This window comes from Podarcis melisellensis (genome assembly GCF_964234715.1).
Source record: "Podarcis melisellensis genome assembly, chromosome: 10".
Lineage (NCBI taxonomy): Eukaryota > Metazoa > Chordata > Lepidosauria > Squamata > Lacertidae > Podarcis > Podarcis melisellensis.
Window position 1 is genome coordinate 30,941,724 of NC_138542.1, and position 23,216 is coordinate 30,964,939.

Consider the following 23,216-nt stretch of genomic DNA (forward strand, 5'->3'; position numbering starts at 1 on the left):
TGAATAGGGGCTCCCTGAACTTGACAGGCAGGAGGCAACTGAAATGCATACTATAGCATCAGGACTTAATAGAAACACAGCCAAGACCCTCAGGTTGCACACAGGGTGGGAGACCATGTAGTGAAGGAAAAGCACCTGCCTTCAGCTATGCCTTTAAGAGTCTGCAGTTCCTAACAAATGTGTCCTTTTATAGAAGAACTGGAATGAAGGCAGTGATTCAACATGTCTTATCGAGCCCTTGTTGCAGCAAGCTGATGATTTTGAGCTCTGCTTTGTTGTACCCCATTGATTCCTCTTTAGGAATATAGTCTGCTCAGCGCGATTCTGAAACGCAAAGTCATGTCACAATCACATTGATTGTAGCACATCGGTTGTAGCAAAAGGACATCGTCAGTGGATCTAAAATAATTGGTGCATAAATGCATTTCATGCTGTGTAGATGTGAGCAAAGCAGTGTGCAAAATTATACCATGTTTCTGGGAACTGCAGGTGGTGAGGGTGGTGTTGTGTTCAGCACCAGGCATTCTATAGACATCTGATTGCAGCATTCAAAATTCTCCAGGTGCCAGGAGCATTCTGCCCCTGGCTATTGGCCACTTAGGGACACATGTGGCGCTGTGGGTTAAACCACAGAGCCTAGGACTTGCCAATCAGAAGGTCGGCGGTTCGAATTCCCGTGACGGGGTGAGCTCCTGTTGCTCGGTCCCTGCTCCTGCCAATCTAGCAGTTCGGAAGCACGTCAAAGTGCAAGTAGGTAAATAGGTACCGCTCCGGTGGGAAGGTAAACGCCGCTTCCGTGTGCTGCTCTGGTTCGCCAGAAGCGGCTTCGTCATGCTGGCCACATGACCTGGAAGCTGTATGCCGGCTCCCTCGGCCAGTAAAGCGAGATGAGCTCCGCAACCCCAGAGTCGGTCACGACTGGACCTAATGGTCAGGGGTCCCTTTACCTTTACCTTATTGGCCACCTGCCATCTCCACCATCTGGAGGTGCGTACCTGGGGATCCTTGGCTCTTGACTGCTTTCATACAGCAGCAACACACCCTGTAGAATTCTATCTGTTATATTTTATCTGCACAATGAGAATGAATTGCAGGAACCAAAAAATCGTTTTGAAAAATAGAACTTTAGAGCTGTCTGGTCCCCAAATGGCAACATTCTGTTTTGGTGATTGTAACACCTAGCTTACCGTATATATATTTCAGTTTCTAATACTGTCTGATTGCCCACTGCAAGAACAGGGTGCTGGACTAGAAGGGCAATTGATCTGACCCATATATGTTCCTATGTTATTATAATCAACCATGTGTCCTAGTGCAAGTCAGCTTCTGTGATCATGTGACTTTGGGTGTTATTCCTGATTGTAATTGAATGATAGCAGGCATTTTCCTCAGGCTCACCTCAGAGGTTACTCAGGCTAGATCTTTTTCCAAATTATTTTATGAACTGCTTACAAAGATGTAAATCAGAGTCTGCTGTTTTGTTTCCAAAACAAAGCAAAACACTTTTAAACCTTGTATCTAATAAGCATTATTTCCTTTTCTCCTGTTTATAGGAAAATGTATTAAACGTTGATTTAAATCATGCCTCATCATGTTTGGTCACATGCTGTGATGCAACACAACCAGAAGCAAGTCGCCTTAAACTTGATCAAGGTGTGAATAGAATTAGGCAGCAGATTGAATTGGTTAAGCAGCCAAAGATCATGGGCATAACTTGTGATGACTTAATGCACAGTAATGGTAGAACTTAGCAAGGGGACCGTAACCTTATGATCGGGACTGTGGAACCTCAGTCCTGGGGGCAGAATGTGGCCCTTGAAGCGTCTTTTATCCAGCTCCCAGAGCTTTCCCCAGGCCACACTCCCTACTGATTCTGCTTTGCAGCCTCCTGGATGCTTTGCAGCATGCTTGAACTCTTAATAATGCCTCTTGCTTATATAGATAAAGAGGAGAGAAGGGTATGTGAGTTTATGTGGAAACTAGCCTAGTGAACGAAGAGGGGAAATTACATTTGTTTCTTTGCCCCCATTTGCCTCTGAACCTGCCCATAATTGGCATGTGGCCTTGGAAAGCTGCCCAGAAGGGATCGTGTCCCTTTAGCTGATCCGGATAATGATAAATGGAGCAGTGGAGGAATCAGTTTAGATGTTGAGAGTGGCTTTGGGAATACGACTGAAGAAGTGTGGCTAGCCTAATGCTAGAACTTGCCAAATTGAACTGTTGGCACTTCTGGTAATATCTAGAGGAGGTTTTCTGTAGGCTGCAGGTATGGATTTAAGTTCCTCTGTAAAGGCTACAAGAATACAGAGGCAAACATGGTGGAACTCTTTGCTCAGACGTGCTATGGCTACCTGAACTTTCACTGAGAGGGCTCCATCTCTCTGATTTAATGAGCTGCTACTCTCAAGTTCAGTTGGAAGATGGATTCCAAATAAGATGTTGGCTGTGCAGCTGATTCTTGGCTATGCAGGACTCTCTTTGTGATTGGCTGATTCTTGGTCTTTGCAGAGAGACCTGCTCTGTACTCTGAAGCCCCGATAATCAGCTGATAGTTGGTGCTTCGAAGCACCTTGCCTCCAAATCCATTTCTGGCCCAGATTCAGCTTCACCTGATGTCCGTATATGATATTGGCTGTATGGTAGGTGGGCTTGGCCCAAGTGACACCACAGGTTGGAGGTTCCCTCTCTGTTCCACAGTCAGTGACTGCCCTTTAGTCAGGGCTACTGCATTGCTTTCTAGGTGACCAGTCAACTCTCTTCACTCTGTTTGCCATTGGTCAATTTTGAGTTAAGGAAATCCACTCCTTGTTACATAAGGCAGTTGTGCTTTATTTGGTTTATTTGGCTATAACTTTTGATAGAATAAAGATAACTCAGCACAGTTTGTTGCATTGTAGTTTGCATTAAATTATCCTTCTAATGATATATACTTTTATGCTATTATTATAAAAAAGACTGATGTGATGAGCCCTCAAACCTCAGAAATACAACTTTAAGGTTTCCACAATTTTAGCTATTAGTGTATCTAAGAAGGTTTAGCAGGATCTTTTCCCTTAGAACATTTGAGCACAACAAAATCTGGAGCATTGAGGAAGACCTAGCTCCGTTAATGTTCCTAGTAACTTCACTTGTGTCATCCATTACAGAAGACCCTCATATTACTGGTGTAAAGTTTTTGCCCCTCTAAGGAAAAGAAAAGTAACATGAGAACCCCCAAGACCTCTTGTAAGTCATGGCTGGTTTAAAATAACCCTCCTCGTTATCTTTGAGGTATTGTCGTATTCTGTTCTGTCTGGAATTGTCCCACATTCTAGACACAACATGAATTGACACCAAAAAAGTACATAAAATAAACGTTGGCTGACTTATTTTTTCCTCTAGAATACAAATCTGTGGTGGGTTTTTTCTTTATCTCTTTCTTGAGTAAAATAAAATTATATGTGAGGAATGTTGACTGTACCACATTAAGTGACTGGACGTTAACAGCTTTAATCTTTAAGAAATACTCCTTTCCAAATAAAATATTTTTTGACTCAAAGGTCATCTGGTCCAATGGCCTGTATTGCAGGAATTTTAATATTGTGTTTTAATGTTGTAACAGACCCTGGGACCTTAGGGTGAAGGGCAGGCAAATAAAAATTATTATTTTGTTTTCAACACAATTTATAATTGGGAATGAGTCTTCCAGTATTTCTTTCTTTCTTTCTTTCTTTCTTTCTTTCTTTCTTTCTTTCTTTCTTTCACAATCCCAATAGTGTTTTACTTAGGAGTAAGTCACACTTAGTTTAAGGTGGCTTAGTTTCAGTTAAACATGCCTTTCTGGCCACAGTCACACCCATAATGACTTGGGAATAAATTGCATTTATATGGGACGCAGGTGGCGCTGTGGGTTAAACCACAGAGTCCAGGGCTTGCCGATCAGAAGGTTGGCGGTTCGAATCCCCATGATGGGGTGAGCTCCCGTTGCTTGGTCCCTGCTCCTGCCCACCTAGCAGTTCAAAAGCACATCAAAGTGCAAGTAGATAAATAGGTACCACTCCGGTGGGAAGGTAAACAGTGTTTCCGTGCGCTGCTCTGGTTCTCCAGAAGCGGCTTAGTCCTGCTGGCCACATGACCCGGAAGCTGTACACCTGCTCTCTCGGCCAATAAAGCGAGATGAGCACCACAACCCCATAGTCGGTCACAACTGGACCTAATGGTCAGGGGTCCCTTTACCTAAATTGCATTTAACCCAGTGGAACTTACTTTCAAATAACTATCCACAGAATTCGGATTTCCTTTCAGAGTGGGGATATCATTACTTTCTGTTGGTTTATCACATCATTCCATATCAAAAAGGCAAGACCTGGAATGTTTCAGTGTTTTCTTCCTCTCTCTGAGAAATGTCTGATGTGAAAAATACATCTTTGGGGATGCGTAAAAAGAGTGTTCCACTGAAACAATATTCATTGGCAGGAAAGCACATAATCTCCATTAGGACTATCTGAGCAGAAAAGTAGGAAGATCTAGTTCCTCATTATGTATATAATTGACTTTTAAATCATGTAACTACACGAAAATGAGCAAAGTATCATCTATTAAATGATTAGCTGGTGGTAAATATCCAAATATCTCTTTCAATCTCTGTATTTTTTGGGGGGGGGAGAATGCAGTGAAGCATCACCCTTCTCAGAAAGTGCCATTGTATGTTCTATCTGTTTTGTGATATGCCATTATGTGATTATCTTGACATTAGGTAATACAAGTGATCTGTGCTTTGGTAACTTCCGTTCAGATTACTACAATGCTCTCAAAGGCAATGAATGTACTGCAGGAAAGCTTTAGGAAGAGAGTATCAGCCTGGGGTTTCTTGGACACTCATGCTCGCCTGCATTTCTGATTGTAATTTCTAACCCCTTTTTTCAAATGCAAAATCGGGTTTTGCAGCTAATTGGGGAGTTAGTCACAACTTATCCTTAATTAAGAGGGACATATTGTTTGCTTGTTTGCTTTCTTTCTTGCTTGCTTACTCTGAAAGCCTAAGCTCTCCCAGGAATTTACCTATTTATTTATTTAATTTGCATATCACCCTTCATCCACAGATCTCTAAAGCATCACACTACACCCCAAACAACAAATATGCTTACTTTTCATAAACAGATCTCCTTAAATACCTCCAAGGGGCAGGCATGACTGTGTAAGAAACCCAAGCATGGGCAGCAATTAGTATTTTTCTTTGGGGGGTGTGGTGTGACCAATAATGCTGTGTGTGAATTGAGAGAAGCTCCCCACCATCTCTTAACAGTGGCGCTGTGGATGCTGGGGCTCATTGGCCATAAATGGTTGTATCACTCTACTTTGGGTCTACGTCACTTTGGCACATGTTCACTGATAAGTCTGTTCCATCCCATTTCCGCAATTCAAAAAGCAATGAAAAAAGTTCAGTTAACCAAGAAGAGAGTCAGAATATTTGAGAAGTCTGAAGGCCAGTAGATCACTTAAGTTGCAGTCTGGAAAAGTTGCCCAGCAGGTCACTTCATATTAATTTGTTCAAGCAACCCTACTGAAGGAAAAGTGTTTCCCAACTTGCTTATTTATCAAGATAATAATCAACAATAGCTTGCAAGGGAATTCTGAGAGGAGTGTGTGTGAGAGAGATGTCAGGTGAATGAAGCACAAGCCATGATAACTATACATTGGAGGCATCTCCTGATACACTCCTCTACATATTATGTTGTATTTCTGCTGGAAACTGAGGTGTGTAATCATCAGAGTGTTTGCAAGATCATTCTTTACGATGCATCTGCTTAAGACATTGGTTGCAAGCTACACATGTGCCTGTTGATGACTTTTCTGGCATCTGCAGACTCCTGATGACTTCCTTCCCCACTGAAATAAAGCTTGAAAGAAGCCTTCTGCTGTATCCCGTTGAAGGGATTTTCAAGCCTAATTGCAGCAGAGCAGAGCGTTTTGGTGGGGAAGGGAGGCTTAGCTCTCCCCTTGCCAGCGGTGATGCTTCCACAAACACCAACAAAAGCCTAATTGCCCTGCGGGAGGGGTGGAGGCAGTGTGCACCAGATTATGGTGCATGTACATGGCTGGCGTACACAGATAGTGACCGCCATAGTTCCTCTAGTTTGCAAATGTTCCCCTGAGTTCCAGGACACTGGTGACTCTTGGTTTAAGATGACCAAAGACTATTTGGCAGACTAAAATGCTTTTAAGGGATTAGATGGGAAGTTCAAGTTCCCCTAGAGGGATGGCTGCAGTATTTGTGGCAATCTCCACTAGAATTTGGTTGTAACCAAAGCACAGATAAGTTCTCTTGTGTAGGCAGCCAGGGCTTCTTTAATGCGTTATCCCAAGAAAGTTTCATCTTACACTCACCGCTTTAAAGATTAAAGAGGAAGTTGTCTTTTTAACAAGTTTGAAGTGATAACTTTGCCCTACAATAGTGTGGATTTTCTATTTTCACACGTTTCTCCTTGATGATATGGTGGAGATATTTGGCTACATTTATTTGCTTTGAGGGTAGCAGGGACCAACGGCAGTATTTTCCCAGCTTTGCGTGGAATTCCCTTTACATGGCATAGTCATGTACAGAGATTTGCCAATAAGTAAACTGATACATTAAGATGATAGATTCCCGAAGGAAAAACGAAAACACATGCATACACTATTAATTACAGGGCATAGGCACTACTGGGATTAGATGGGATTTCTTAAAGCCTAAAATGGTGAGATGTATGATAAAGCCGTGTTAATCACAGCTGTAAAGGGAGTAAAAGGAAATTTCTAAATCTCCCAGTTCTGGAGGAAATCTTGAAAACGTAACTGCAGAATATCTCAGAAAGACTCAGAAGCCAAAAGAGAAACAAGATTAAATCCTATGGATGGAATTCAACCTTGCACTAAGGAATTTGTTCCATCAGCGCAAGTATTTATACTTGCTATACAGAACAATTTCCCCTCTTACATGTTGTTCTGTGGGGTTTTCCTCACCCAAAGCAGACGTGGGGAAGGGTATGCAGGGGGAGGAGGGGTGGGGGAAAATCCTGTTGTGCTGGTTTCCACTGGTACAACTACTAAGTTGAAAGTGGCTCAATGTCCTGTTTTACCTTAGAAAAATCTTAAGTATTTTTTTAAAACCTAGCCAGTTTTTTATTCTGAAATTTATCGTTTTGATTTATTAACTCCGGATTGTATCAAATGAAGGCACCTTTTAGTTAGGGAACCTCTTAAAGCCCTGCTGGGATGGGGAATGGCATTCCTTCCTGGAACACATTCCAGTGGCAAAAGTGGCTAGAAGAAGACATGTAAATCTTACTACTTCGTCTTCTTTTACATTACGCCAATTCTTACACACTCTATCCAGACAGGCAAGAGGCATTATCAGATTTTTATCTAATTTTAATTTTATTTTGTTTATGCGGTTTATATACTGCTGAACTACAGTTGTCGCTAAGTGGTGAGACATTCAGGGACACATTCCCGCCAGGAAAAAACATTTGGAAGCAGGGCCAGTGAGGGATGTGGTCTGTTGAGAAGGGTGTGTGCCTTGGAGAGTCGCAGCAGGCATATGGAGAGACATGGAAGGCTGCATTTGTCCCTCAGGGTTGAGGTTCCCCTGAACTGTATCATGGTCAGCAGTAGAGCAATTGTTTTCAATGGGTCTCCTGCAAGTTTGCTGGCTCCTGGGGGCCAATACACTGTGGGTCCCCCATTTTTTTAATGTTCAGAGGGTTCCCCGTGCGACATCAGGATGTTGCAGGGCATCACACGTGGGGGCCTCAATCCTCTGGACAAGATGGTGCCTCTGGTCTCCTGTGAGTATGAGCTACTCAGATTCAACCTTCTTTTTCAACATGGATGCAAGCTATTGAAAGTTGTAACCTAACTTTGCCCATTCTTTTCCCGATTGCTCATATTTAAGGAGGTGTACACTATCTTAAGCAGTAATGATTTTTATAACCCTAAGCACAACATCTGAAAATAACACTCTGTTTCATCTATTTATTTCTCAGGTGTACTTAGTCAAGCCAATACTCCTCAGCCTTGTCTTGCTCACCGTCTTTCAGCCCCTTCCCCCATTATCTTCATACTGGAAAGTTAATATTAGGTTTACAGGAATGCTGTATGCTCTATTATGTTAATGTAAGGAAAGTTATATACAGTGGTGCCCCGCAAGACGAACGCCTCGCAAGACGAAAAACCCGCTAGACGAAAGGGTTTTCCGTTTTGGAGGCGCTTCGCAAAACGAATTCCCCTATGTGGTTGCTTCGCAAGACGAAAAAAATCTTGCATCCCCCCGCGGGTTTTTTTCGCTTTTTTCGCCCTTTTCTTAAGCCGCTAAGCCGCTTATCAGCTGTTCCGCAGATAAGCCGCTTAACAGCTGATCGCTGGAAGCCGCTTGACAGCTGTAGCGCTAATCCGCTAAGCTGTCAATGGGCTTGCTTCGCAAGACGAGAAAACCGCTATACGAAGAGCCTCACGGAACGGATTAATTTCGTCTTGCGAGGCACCACTGTACATATTACATGCTTTGTATATACAATGGTACCTTGGTTGTCGAATGTAATCCATTCCGGAAGACAGTTTGACTTCTGAAACGTTTGACAACCGAGGCTCAAAGGGCAGTCGGCTCAGTTAATGGAGGGGAAAAAATTGACTTCTGAGGTGCGTCCGAAAACAGAAGCAATTACTTCCGGGTTTTCGGCATTCGGATTCTGAACCTTTCAGCTTCCGAGGCGCTTGAAAACCGAGGTACCGCTGTATATTGTATTTTAACTCTAGCTATATAAAAATTCAGCTACTTCTTGCACACACTCAGTTGGAAGAGGCAGCCAGTGATGTCGGTTAGGCTTGCGTATGAACAATCACACATAGGATAGGTGAGTGTTTTTAGCGAGCCATATTAATTTATAGCTGCTTTGCATGCAGTTAGGAAAATGGTTTATGCACATAACTGCCAAAGGATCTGTGAAGGCGCAGGGGAGATAAAATGTCTGTTTACACGTAAGATGACACATTTTTAAATTAAAGAATTAGTCAAAAAGAACTGCCACACTTGCTTTTATTAACTCGGTCTCTGATGTCAATTAGAATGACTGCTCAGTCCAGATATATGTATCGAAAGGGTGAGGAGGCAGATGGAAGATGTAATAATTTAATTAATAAGGATTCTCTCTGTTTTTGAGTGTCCACTCCAATTTCCCTGGGAAGTCAGCATTCAAGTCAGGGACAGATCCTATGCTTCCTGACTCCCCAAGCCCCAGGCTTTTGTGTTAGCTGCCATTACTAACATTTTTAGTTTGTTTTGGCCTGCAAAACAAAGGCAAGTTCTTTAAAGAGATATGTCCAAAGGATAGTCTTTGTCAAGAATGTTGATTTGCTTTTCCATACATTCTTATCAATAGTCTAGACACAAGGAGAACACAGTGAATAGTCTATCATTTTTAAAGAAGCAGTTTCCTTCCTTAAACAAAGAGGTTCTCAGTCTCTTTTAGGAAAGGATGGGAGCAGCATTTCTCTATAGGGGAGAGAGATAACAAAGTGATTTTTCTTTGTGCCTCTCATCTAATAAATAGATAAATAAAATGAATGCTGTTGTGGGAAGTATGCACTGACTATATATTTTAAAAAAACCCAACCTACCAGAATTGCCTAACAATATCATATAACGTAATTACAAATACTTTTGAACTTATCTTGCGTGTGTTTTTTTTTTTTTACAGAAAGCAGAAGCTACTGGAGAAAAACGACCAAGAGGCCGACCCAGGAAATGGGTAAGTATTGCAATTTTTAGTTTTTATAAAATTAAATTTGCCTCTTTTAAGAATTCAGCAAGGTAACCTTAAAAAGAAAGAAAGAAGGCAGCTATTTCGTTTTAGTTTAACAAACGGCTGCGGTCAGTTTGCCTCAATCCAGTGAACCAGACCCCATCATCAGAGGTTGGCATTGGCAGGCATGTTCCAGGGCCCGTGAATGGGTGGAGGGCACAGATTGCTAATGCCAGGCCTGAGATGGTTGGAGTTAGCACATCAGAAGTGGAGGGGGAGAAAGGTGGCACAGAAGGCGGCCACACATGCTCCCTATAATTGCCTTGATGAGTGACCTCCTCCCACCCCCGGCGTGAGACAGGCTATATATGCTCATTATCCTTGTATGGTCTATATAGATCCCCACCCCCTGTAATGGCTAGGGGCAAAAAGTCTGTGTCTGACAAGGTATCTCTACTCCTCCTCCTCCCCACTGCCACCATCACTGCTCTTCCATGTCCTTGGAGCCTCCTGGCCAGAACCCACTCCCCTCCACACCATGGCAATGGCAGTGAGTCATGGAAAGGGATGGGACCTGTGCAAGTTCTGCAGTGAAGGAGAAGAGCAGCGACCCATAAGCAGCGCTGGTGAGGAGCAGATTCTGGATTGGGGAACTTGGGGCTTGCAGAGGTTGCTGGACTCCAGCTCCCGTTGTCCTCAACCAGCATGGCCATTGGTCAATGAAGATAGTACTTGCAGACCAACAAAAATCTGTAGGGCCATAGGTTCCCACCCTGATGTGCATTTATAGGGGAGCAGAGGGGCTCACTAGAGGCCTCTTGAATGGGACTCATGATAACCTGCAGCACCCTTGCTGAGAGTTAAAGGCAGGTGAGGAGTTATCTCCACTTCCTACCTTTAGACTTTGGGAGTTTGTTCAAAGACACATTTTACTACTGTTTGCTGGGAGGGGATATCTGTGTCTTATCAGCATGAATGAACCTCAGCTCTTCCCTTTTTTCTTTTTTTGAAAGTGAGAGGTGGAGGGGAAACAGAACACTGAGGTAGTTTGTTGAGTAATTCAGTTACAAAGGTTAAAGAGTGGGGTTTATCAGGAGTCCAAACGTGATTAGGAAAGAGGATAACATTCAAACACAGTGTATACAAAAAGCAGGTTAATAAACAAAACTCCTTTGTCTCTTTCATGAATGTCCCATAGTTTCTGGAAAACACCCCGCTCCAATTGCAGGAAACCTATACCCACTCCCTCAGTGATTTATATTATTTCTCCTTTCTGGGTCACTTCAGAGATGGAAAAGGCGGGCCTAAGGCAGAGGAAGTTTTAGGGCAGCACAACCAGTGCGATCGCTGGGGGAGCCAAAACAATGCTATAGAATGTAGAGAGAGGTGGCAAGGAGGGGGAGCGAATTTTAGTGTCACCGAGTGTGTCACTGAAATTTGAGAGCCCCAAGTCCACCACTGCCTGAGGGAAGCGGATTTGCACATGCAGGTCACTTTGCTAGGCCAACTCAGCATCTGGGGTAAGGTTTGTGTCTCCCAGGATGGAAGAGGAGGAGCTGGAGAATATCCCCTTGCACCTCTTAAAGCAGCAGTGGTGTGGCATGCACAGAACAAACACATGAAGCATGCAGGGTGCACATTCACTGTCACACATGCAGAGAACAAGACCATACGCTGCTCTCTTCTTTCCTTTGCTCAGGCTGCTGCTCTTTCTGGTGCCAACACAGGCCCTCTACCTAATAATAATAATTTATTTATACCCTGCCCATCTGGCTGGGTTTCCCCAGCCACTCTGGGCAGCTCCTAACAGAATATTAAAAACACAATAAAAATCTTCCCTATACAGGGCTGCCTTCAGATGTCTTCTAAAAGTCACATAGTTGTTTATTTCCTTGACATCTGATGGGAGGGCGTTCCACAGGGCAGACACCACTACTGAGAAGGCCCTCAGCCTGGTTCCCTGTAACCTCACTTCTCACAGTGAGGGAACCTGCAGAAGACCCTTGACGCTGGACCTCAGTGTCCTAAGCCCACAGGGTCTTCTCGTCAGGGACGAGTGCGTCCAAAAGTGAGTGTTGCCACCCAAGACTCTTTACCCAAGCCCCACAGCCCGATGGGATGCCTGTTGCCTCCTCCGCCATTTGCTGGTGGGGATGCAGATATCCCTTCCCTGTTCATCAGATGACCTCATGAGCAGCGGAGGAGGCAATTGCCTCACTATCAAGGTGCAAGACTGCTTTATATGTTTCTGCCCAAGGAGTGCTTTATATGTTTCTGCCCATCCTGGTGCCATGTCCACATTATCTTTCCTTTTTACCATTTATGCCAAAATGTTTTTTTGGGGGGTAGGGTAGGATGAAAAAATTGCTTAGGGGCTGGCTCAGGTTCCCTGGCCAGGAGTTAACCACCCCTGAGTTATATTATTGAATCTATCAAAGAGTTTTAAAACTCATGGTCATATATTTTTACCAGAAGATGATAAATTAGTGTTGTTGTTATTATTTTTAATCACCCTTATCCAGTAATTATTTGTGGATGTGGGAGATCTGATGCATACCTGCGAAAGGTGTGCATAGCTCCCTCCATTGAAGTGAATGCTTTATGGAAGGATCTCTAGATATATAATGGACCACACATGCAGAACTCTTGTGTCGAGGGCCATGTAGAAAGAGATGTAAAAAACAAACAAACGGAGGAGGATGTTACCCAAAGCCATATGGCCCTTTGCATTTTAACAACCCACCTCACTTTACACTCCACCTCTGTTTGTCATACACATTTCCTTTAAACCTTTAAATTGCACTGGAGTTATTTTCCTATTTAATCCGGTGCATTTGCAGTTTGCATTCCTTCTAAACCACTCTATTATTTATAATAGGGGTCACTGGGATTTTTGTTTTTTTATGATATTTGAGGTGGGGTAGAAGGTGCAAAATTACATGTGGTCGAGTTTTGCGTTTTTACTTTTTTTGTGTAAGTCTGCAAACCTTTCTTTTTGTGAGTCTAAGATTCTGTGTCATATGTTGTTCATCAAACTGTAAAGTATTATTTCTCCTGTTTCCTTCAATGTGTACATGCAGAGATATATTAGCTAACAGAGCTCTGCAGAACTTGTGGTAGCCAAGTCTTCCTGCCAGTTCCAACTTATATACTTTACATCTGGTGATTCTCGTTGGTTTTTTTTTTTTTTGAAATGGTAACTAAATTTATTGGACCAATATGATACCTTGGAATAGTAGTAGTAGTCATAATAATAACAATGGCATAAAGTGCATTCTGAAGCATGTAGTAAATTACTTTATCTTTTCAATAAAATCATATTGCTCCTAAAAAGCATTCTGTGAAAGTAAGACTACTGGAATAAGCATAGAGCACAGTGTCATGCATTCTTTGATCAGGGAGACCCAAATACAAACCAAAATCTGGAATCGGTATCTTAGTTTCAAATATACAAACGATTATTTGTTGTTGCCCAAAGCCTGACATATTGGTCACAATCCAGGCAATCTCCGTAGATGATTAATACATTTGTAAATTGCCTTCCACGTATAGGTTCCAATGTGATTTACAGATATATCCTTAAACCAGCTAAAATAAGTACAAGAACAACCAGGTGTAGGTTTAAAAACAACACGGAATGACCTTTGCACCTGGTCGAGAAAGCTAGTTGAAACAAAAATGTATTCGGTTCTTTTCGTAAATTACAGATAGTGGGCGGCTGTCATATCCTGACAGGAATACGGTTCCACAGATACTTGATTTGAGCCCAGTGATTTTAGTGGGAGCTCTGTGCCGGATCACAGCCAATGGCTCTGATTCCCCCGAGCGATCTGTGGCCTGAAGTAGGCTTCTGTTCACAGGTTGCCATACCGAAGATGAGTTGTGTGAGTCAATATGTACGGTGCAGGGTAAAAATGGGATCCCCATCTCTCAGGATTGGTTAATGCTGTGATCCTTGCAGACGACTAGCCGTCAGTGCAGCAGGCTTTGACATTCCTTCTCTCTGCCCGCAGTCAAAGATGAACATCTCTTTAGAAGCTGTGTACAGTCTTTTAAAGTAGTGAACATAGGAAGCTCTTTGCCCCACGGCTCTTTACAAAGAACTGTGAATTGAAGCAATTAACCTGTAAATTTCATTGACTTCAGGCTGTGTTTTCAGCTCAATTTGCTTAATTTTGCAGCCATAATGGAACACTTTTTTTAAAAATGTGGACATTAATACATTTTTATTGCATCTCTCCATGTACTCCAGGGTAGAGGAGGATAAAATAGGTCTGTATTAAATAATAATTTCAATTTAAAAAGACAGCACTTTTAAAACAAGCAGGAACACAAAAAAGTGCTAACATGCTCATAATTAGGTGGTTAGATCAGTTCTCAGCCCAAGGCCTTGGAAAACAAGGAGGTTTTATGTCTCTTTCTAAAATCCAAACACTCGTCACCTTCTAGAATGTTGTTCTTTTAACTCAGGGCTATCGGTGAAAAGGCCATGTTTCTTGCTGTGACTGTTTTAACTTCCCACAAGGAATGAGCACAGAGGCAGCTTCTAATCAAAATATATCCATTTGCAAGGGAGCTCATATATGAAGAGATGCTTACTGAAGTTTGTAACGTGCATACCAAAAAGGAGGGGAAGGTAGGCAGAGATTGAAGGGACCTGTGAACTTTCTGACATATTTTCTCCATCCATGAACTGTATTTTTTTGCCACAGTACGCTACTAAGACATTTCCCCAATAAATGTAGCATTTGTAGCAGGCTCATTTTTTCCAATATTCTTTAATTTTCAGAGCACTGGATGATGGCCCCGGCAGTGATACGAGCTATGTTTTAAAGAAAATAGTATCTGAATGACATATTACACGTCTTGTCACGCAACTGTGTAGTGTTTTTTCTTCTTTTTGCTGCTATGGTTGAAGCATGGAGGCTAGACCATTCAACTGTATGATTATGCAGCACCATCACAGAACGTGGCATTTGATAGACTTTTGTAAACAAAAAAGGATAAGCAATTGTCCTGAACCCTGCAGTGTTCACCGGATTGGGCTTCGATTGTCAGGCCCACACAGAGGAGGTAGAGAAAAAATTGGGGAGCCGGGGCAAACTGTAGGAAAGAGGAGGGGGGGTATCTCCTTTCTGCCATGACTTCAACCACTTTGAAAGGAGAAACATGTATACTGGCTCTCCCCTATGACCCTCCGGCAGACCAGAGAGCCTCAGTGGAGGTTGGGGAGGGCTCTGATAACTGATGGGGAAGGCTGAATAGGAGGTGGGAGTAACTGAGCAGGAGGGTGCAGGCTTGTTTCCTAGAATCAGGTCCTGCCTTTGCAGATGGGAGCGGACCCTGGTAGAGTGTGTGTGTGCAAGCTCAACATTCCCGTTTGGCAAAAGAGTCTTGTGAGTGAGCACACCACACCTCATCTTTAAAAGCTTGGCAGGAGGGGTGAGAAAACTTGTTGGGACACCTTACTTGCTTCTGTCCAGTTCTGAACCTCTTACCTTGCTCCTGAACTCCTGAATCTTAGCTCTTGAGCACTGTGTGTGCTGCTGAGCCCACACCATTACCTGCCTGAACGAAGATCTTTCTTATGTACAAGTCAGAGCCTCTGTCAACTTCTTTTGGTTGGGAGCTAGGACCAAAGGTTGCACTAAATTTTGTCAGTGGGAGAACAAGCTGCTGTCTCAACCACCATACCTGTGCTGCAGTGTACGTTTTTGCTAGCAATCATAATAGCAAATCTCCATATCAGAAAAGACCCCTCGGTTCCATTTGTTAAGTATAAAAGTCATTGCCACACTGGTAGAAAATAAAGTTGTGCTGGGTGTTTGGGTATTTTTCTATGGGACAAGAATGCTATATATTAAAACAGAAGCCATTTAAAAACCCCCGCCTAGGAGCAGAACTGGTGGCCAGTTCTCACTTTCAGTAATTACCAAGGACAGTCATTAATGGTTTGATGTCAACATCCACTGATGACTTACATGCATGAATAGCCCATGTCACAGATTTAATACCACTGCTATAACATTCATATCGCCTCAAACGATGCTTCTGAATGGTGAATTCACACTTTCAGCTACCTGCCTTCAAGTGTACAGTAATTATGAGAAGTTTGTATGCATGCATTAACCTTTCACAAGGGTGAACGGATTATGATTTATTATGAGCAGAAAGACATACACCATGCTAATTAGGCCTTTTAAGACTGCAACCCCAAGCATGCTTACTAGAGAATAAGTCCCAATGAATGCAGAGAGCCATACTTTTGAGTAAGCATGCTGATGATTGTACCGTAAAGTGCCATTTATTGAAAACAAGTGTCTGATTTCCACTGTGATGGACATATCTAGTTCTTGGTGGAGGAGATACCTCTCGTGAGGTAGGCTCAGCATTTGTGACACTCTCGAGAGTTTCCAAATGTGAGTGGTCTATGTTTAGGAAAGTGGATTATGAGTCAGGATTCCTGGGTTCTGTTTCTAGTTCAGTGAGGTGTCAGGCAAGCCGTTTACTATCTTCCGGGCTAAATATACCTTTTGACAAGTGTATAATGATTCCATTTTTATATGCGATACTTTGGGAGCGATTCCAAGCCCCTTGCGCTTACTCCCGTGGGGAATCTGAGTTTAGTTGCGAAGCATGCAAGCATATGCATATCTCTTTTAATGGTGTCACATTATATAGAGTTCCGAGGGCCCCATATAAAAGGCATGTGCACTGTGTGTATTTTCCTCCTCCAAACGAAAACCCCAAATGAAACTCCCTCTTCTATTTCCTTGTAGCACTGGATATGCCGTATATGAAAGCAGGCATCTCTTATTAAGCAATAGCAACTGAAAAACATATTTCCCAGGAGATGGTTTCTAATTTTACGACACATGGAGGTTTTTAAGAACCACCAATAAAGTACTTTATGTATGACCTAGGTAACTCTACCTGTTTTTATTCATATTTCTTGCACTGTATTCCCTTTCATTTATTTGTTGCTGGCCTCAGATTTTGAAAAAGCCAAGTAACGACTGCAAGGATCAGAAATGAGCCAGTGTGGTGTAGTGGTTAAGAGCGGTAGTCTTATAATCTGGTGAACTGGGTTCGCTTCCTCGCTCCTCCACAGGCAGCTGCTGGGTGACCTTGGGCCAGTCACACTTCTCTGAAGTCTCTCAGCCCCACTCACCTCACAGAGTGTTTGTTGTGGGAGAGGAAGGGAAAGGAGAATGTTAGCCGCTTTGAGACTCCTTAAAGGGTAGTGAAAGGCGGGATATCAAATCCAAACTCCTCCTCCTCCTCCTCCTCTTCTTCTTCTTCTTCTTCTTCTTCTTCTTTGCTAATATCTCTGTAGTCTGCTCTTGATACCTTACACAAACGATAATAAGTTTTTTGATAGTAGAGAAGTCTCTGATACAGTTTTTGAATACATTTAAATTAGCAGTAGAGGTACCATTGTTCATGCTCTTGGATGTGAAAGGGAGTCACTGGTGTTACGAACATAACCGTATGTATGGTCCATTGTTTTCCCTCTGGAAATTTCCAGTGTTGCTAACAAAAGAATTTGCTGTGTTTATGGAGCAGGTTCACTGTATGGCTGAGATTGAACAGTTGTTGCATATTTGCATTAAATGCTACTTTATCAGCTTATTTCTTTGGTAATCTAACAAAACATGGCTGCTGAATTTTAATAGTATACAGGCCATATGTCCTGCATGGAAATAATATTTATACCCCCACTTTTTTTTTTTTTTTTTACAAGCCAGGTATGATGATTTAATGATATTTTATTTGTAGGCCACCCTGGTACATAGGGTCTAATAATTAGTTAATACATAACATATAAAACAGCTTAGGGCAGTGTGTTAGGAAATTCCCACGTGTTTGGATCTTTTTTTTGCAGGTTTTCACGATCAAGTTCCCAGGAATGTTTTGGCCTGTTCCTAGGTGGTGGTTGGTTTTCCCCCTCCAGATTTAGCAGTAGGCTGTTGTCAAGACATATGGGGCCTTCTTTGACAGTGCAAGGAGTGTAGCAACTGTCTTGTCTCTCTGTCTCTCTGTAAGACAGTATCCCCAAGATGTGTTTTCTGTTCTAACTGTTCCATGTTGTAGTGACAGCTAGAATCAGAAAGGTGTCCCTCTCAGCTCTTCATCTGGAACGATACTATAAAAGGCAGGAATCACAATGATTGTTTGGTCTGGTCTCAGTGATCCTCTGAATAGTGGTGTAGGACTCTTAAATCAATGGACTGCCACCTGATTCTCTTTCCACACTCTTATTAGTGGCCAGCCACTTTGCAATATCGCAGAGGAAATACAAAAAGATCCAGAGAGGACAAAGACTTCCATTGCCTGACTAGCTTACTTGACCATTCCCAACCGCTGAACCATGGCGGCGAGGGAAGGAATGTAGGAACATGCCTTATAACGAATTCGACTGGCAGCAACTGTTGGATTGCAGGCAAGAGTCTTTACCAAACTAACTCAAGATACTTGGCGGCTGAATCTGGGACCTTCTGGATGCAAAGTATGCTGTCTATCACAGAACTATGAAGAGAAAGCAGCATGCCTTTACAGCAGCCCAGCCAGAGCCTATGCCTCCCTGCACACTCCATCCCACCCCTTGATTCAGTCAACCTCTATCTACTCTAAATCATGTAACTTTTCTATAGCTGGGCCAATAGCAGCTGGTGGGTGAGCAGTTTCTTTGGGGAAATGGCAGTGAGGGAATGGGTTACCTCGCACAGCACCATGGTCCTGATCCGCTGATATTTAGGGCTGGGCAATACCTGGTTTTTTTTTTTGACATTGTGCTATATCACCAGCTAAACATCATAATATACCAATAAATCACAATGTTTGAAATAGGGATGGAGGCATTGACTGGCTTCATGCTTTCTCCTGCTCTTGTGATTTGCTGTCTATGGCATGAGGCAAGGACTGAGCTGAGCTGGCAGAATTAATAGGCACTGCAGGACTCGAGAGAAGCGTTGAGTGGCTTCACAGTTTTCCCCACATTGTGATTTTTGCATAGAGAGTACTGACACACACACGCACGCCATGCTTCATGATATATTGCCGGGTCGAGAATTATAAAACCTATATCAAATATGGACTTCAAACCGGTTTTGGACGGTATATTGATATATTGCCCAGCCCTACTGGTGTTATGATTGCATCTGATAATTATAAAGTATTCATATATGCAGTAGCAGTGTTACTTATTTCGTCTTGATCCTGGTAAATCATAATTCAGGGATCCAGCCGAAGCCCTTATGGCAGCTCTTTGCCAAAGAGATGGGAGACCCAGTCACAGATCGCTTCTATTGCAGCTGCTTTTGGGCCCTGAGAAATAAGAGGCAACCTGTGCTAAAATGATCAGCGAGACAGCCTGGAGTTTGCATCTGTTATGTTTAAGTAGCTTACACACATTTGAAAGGCAGACTGGAACCTGTAGTTCCAGTGTGCCGTAAAAAGGGTGACTTGATCCAATATGTTATCTTAATCTAGTTTGACTGTCGCATCAATTAGCCTCATCAAGATGAACTGGGGACCCTTTTCATGTCCTAATACAAACACATGGGATTTTTCCTTTTATGATCTTAACAACGTTGCTTTGTGCTAACATATCCTTGAGGTTTCCTTTGCGCTTGCTTAGAACTCATTCATACTGTATTGTGACATGTCGGTGATGACAAAATCTGTCCTGGGGGCCTGTTTTTACATTTGTCTGTTAAGGGAACTTTTTTCCTTTTCTTTTTTTACAAATAGAAAAAGAAAATAAAAGCTTGCCATCAGCTCATAAGCTTTAAAAATCCTGAATAGAAGAAGCAGCTGTGGGGAGCATGCATTCCTAAATGTTTAAAGCATTTATACAATAATTGGGTGCAACAGAGCTCTTCCTGTAATGAATGGGCCTGATTCTGGTCATGCTTCATTCAGAGTTCATACTGAAGTCATTGGCTGGTCTGCATAGGAGGCAATCAAATGATCTTCCTGTACATTTGCAAAAGTTTGGGAAGAAGTGTTCCAAAGCGGCTGTGATCTGATTTCTTAGTCTGAGTATAGGAGTGGGAAATCGGTTGTGGATTCCACTTCCAAGCTCCAGAGCATTGTTTCAAGAATAGAGAGTACCAGGGCTGGCCAGTTCAGTTCTGCGAGTAATAATATATATATATATTTTAAAAATATTCCTTACGCAAATGATTTTCAGTAGCAAGCAAAATTTTTCAAAGTTATTAGTTTGCATTTGTATTAATTTACAAAGTCCTGAACAACTTAGGTCCACGGTATCTCAGTGATCACCTGAACCCTTCTATCCCAGCTCAATCCGGAGGAGCATCCTTGGTCCTCCCCAGTGTTGGCGAGGCTCATTTGACAACAAGAAATAGTGCCATATAGCGAAATGCTCTGCCAACAGAAATTCAACAGACGCCTTTTGTTTCACCTTCTAAATGCCTGCTGAGAATTCTTCTATTCTGCCAGGGCTATGCAAGCAATTGAAAATACATCTTTCCACAGTACTTAATTAGCATTTGATTTAAGCTTTTGTATATGGTTTTTATTGTATGGTTTTACGTACTAGTGTTGTAAACTGCTTTGATTTTTTTTTTTAATGAAATGGTGTATCAAATATTTTATAAAATAGATAAACTATAAGCATGGGTTTCGGAATGCAAGATTAGTCAGCTATCATGTTTATGCATCTACCTACTTACTTCTCTAGGGACGTGGGTGGCGCTGTGGGTTAAACCACAGAGCCTAGGACTTGCCAATCAGAAGGTCAGCGGTTCGAATCCCTGCGATGGGGTGAGCTCCCATTGCTCGGTCGCTGCTCCTGCCAACCTAGCAGTTCGAAAGCATGTCAAAGTGCAAGTAGATAAATAGGTACCACTCCGGCAGGAAGGTAAATGGCGTTTCCGTGTGCTGCTCTGGTTCGCCAGAAGCGGCTTAGTCATGCTGGCCACATGACCCGGAAGCTGTACGCCGGCTCCCTCGGCCAATAAAGTGAGATGAGCGCCGCAACCCCAGAGTCGGCCATGACTGGACCTAATGGTCAGGGGTCCCTTTACCTTTTTACTTACTTCCCTTATTTTAAAAAATGTGACCAATGGTCAGGGTTGGATGGGAGTTGTAGTTCAACCACAACAGGGAACCCCCCAGCTTCTCCATCTCTGATTTATGGCCTATTAATGGACTGCACTGTCCTGCAGATTCCTTATGCAAACTTGATTGCTTAGAAGCAGAGTAGCAGAGGACATGATATATCATTACAGACCACAAACCCAGTTTTATCAGTTTACCTACTGAGGGATGATGACAGGGAGAGAGCAGGTGCTGAGTATTTGCTCCCCCCCCCCCCACATTCTCAAAGTGGCAGCCATAAGTTGCCAGCCAAGCTTTACAGTAATAGCATTCTCCCCTTCTTTTTATAGACAGGGAGGAGCTGTACAGAATGCATCTAATAAGGAACCAAGTGCATGCCTTTAATACCAATACCTAATCTTAATAGAACATTTGATGGAAAAGTTGTGGACAAGCTTCTTCATTTTTTTAAATGCTCTACAAATTTTCTGCCCCACTTCTCCCTATATAATTTGACCTATAGTGGGCATGCAGTTTTCATTTCCATTATATCAGAGAAGGTAAAATCCTAGAGAGTGCCTAAAAGCTTAAACCTCCAGTGATTGGGGTGTGTGTCTCCCTATATACCGTATTTTTTGCTCTATAAGACTCACTTTTCCCCTCCTAAAATTTAAGGGGAAATGTGTGTGCATCTTATAGAGCGAATGCAGGCTGCGCAGCTACCCCAGAAGCCAGAACAGCAAGAGGGATCGCTGCTTTTGCTGCGCAGCGATCCCTCTTGCTGTTCTGGCTTCTGAGATTCAGAATATTTTTTTTCTTGTTTTCCTCCGCCAAAAACTAGGTGCGTCTTATGGTCTGGTGCATCTTATAGAGTGAAAAATACGATAATTTGACCTCTAGTGGGCATGCAGTTTTCATTTCCATTATATCAGAGGAGGTAAAATCCTAGAGAGTGCCTAAAAGCTTAAACCTCCAGTGATTGGGGGTGAATGATAGCACTAGACTATTCTGTATAATACCCAGGAGGTTGTAACTTCCTGAAACATCTGGATCTGGCTACTGTTGGCAAGGAAAAATTACTCGGCTCGATGATCCACTGTCTGGCTCAGTAAAGCTGTTCTTATGAGGGCATTATGATTACATCTGATTGTTTATAAAGTAGGCATACATGCGCTCACGTTCAGAGCGTTACATTCTTCTTGATTCTCCAGTGAAATTATAATTTGGCGAGTGATATTGCTGTGTGGTATCACGGTCATTGGCAATTGGTCACTTGAAAATGTCCTCACACAAGGAAATCCTGCCAAAGGGAAATGAGATGCAAAGGATGAAAGTGGCTGTTGTAGAATTATTTTAAACATGATTTCATAGCCAGCTAGAAAAATTGGTAATTGCATCCTACTGCATTTGCCTCTGGTTTAAATCCATTAACTCAAGGGTGTTCCATCGAGGGTGGATGTACAGTATTCTTTTGTGTCTGGAATGCCTTGATGACATCCATGTGAAGGGGAAGTGAATTTATGCTGGAGTCTAATATATTTGGGGGGGAAATTCCCAGCTATGAAAGTCTTCCTTTATCTTTGAATTTCCTGGCTTTTATGGATTTATATTAGATCTTTTATGTTATTTCAATGAGGGCCTTTTGCGTGTGTGCTCGTTTGATGTCCTTGAGATTGTTTTCATTGGCTATATATACGTATACATAGAATGAAAATAAAAGAAATTTCATTGGAGAATGTTGCATAGCTAGCTGTGTGGGTTCCGAGTGGAAGAAAGACCTCAACTCCTGAGACCGCTGGGCCCACCATCACAACACCTGGAACGCTTTTTAGAAGCGAGTGTGTGCACATGACAGTTTAACTAGTTTTCGTGAACATAAGTTAAAATGATTTCGCCTTATAATTCAGTTTTGAGTTCAGTCTGCGCTAGATTCACAAGGGCTCTGCTGTGACACCTATAACGCGTGCCAAAGCTCCCACAGCGTAATATGCGAATCCAAAATTAAGAAGGCTCCCTTTGAGAGTCCATTGAGCACTGCCTCTTCATTGCTGAGGGATTGAAGAACCCCCCCCCCCAAGCATCCTGGTCAGCTCAGAGGATGGGGCCCTATTTATTTATTAGATGAATCTTAGTGTTCCATACTGTTGCAGTTAAAAGGACAGGTTAAGTGGGGACTTCAGTACTATATCTCTGCCCCTGTATGTATAGAAATATCATATATATATATATATATATACACACACACACACACACACACACACAGTCGTACCTTGGTTGTCGAACACCTTGGTACTTGGATGCTTTGGCTCCCGAACTCCACAAACCTGGTAGTGAGTGTTCCGGTTTGTGAATGTTTTTTGGAAGCAGAACGTCCAACACGGCTTCTGCGGC

The 23,216-nt window shown here is 42.6% G+C and overlaps 1 protein-coding gene across 2 annotated transcripts in view; it reads left to right on the forward strand.

Moving 5' to 3' along the window:
- Window positions 1-23,216, forward strand: part of HMGA2 (high mobility group AT-hook 2) — a 131,704-nt gene that overhangs the window by 7,480 nt on the left and 101,008 nt on the right. For both annotated transcript variants that reach the window (XM_081928137.1, XM_081928138.1), the window contains exon 3: window positions 9,714-9,764. In XM_081928137.1, the coding sequence (XP_081784263.1) occupies window positions 9,714-9,764 (51 nt within the window). The remainder of the gene's footprint in view (window positions 1-9,713; window positions 9,765-23,216) is intronic.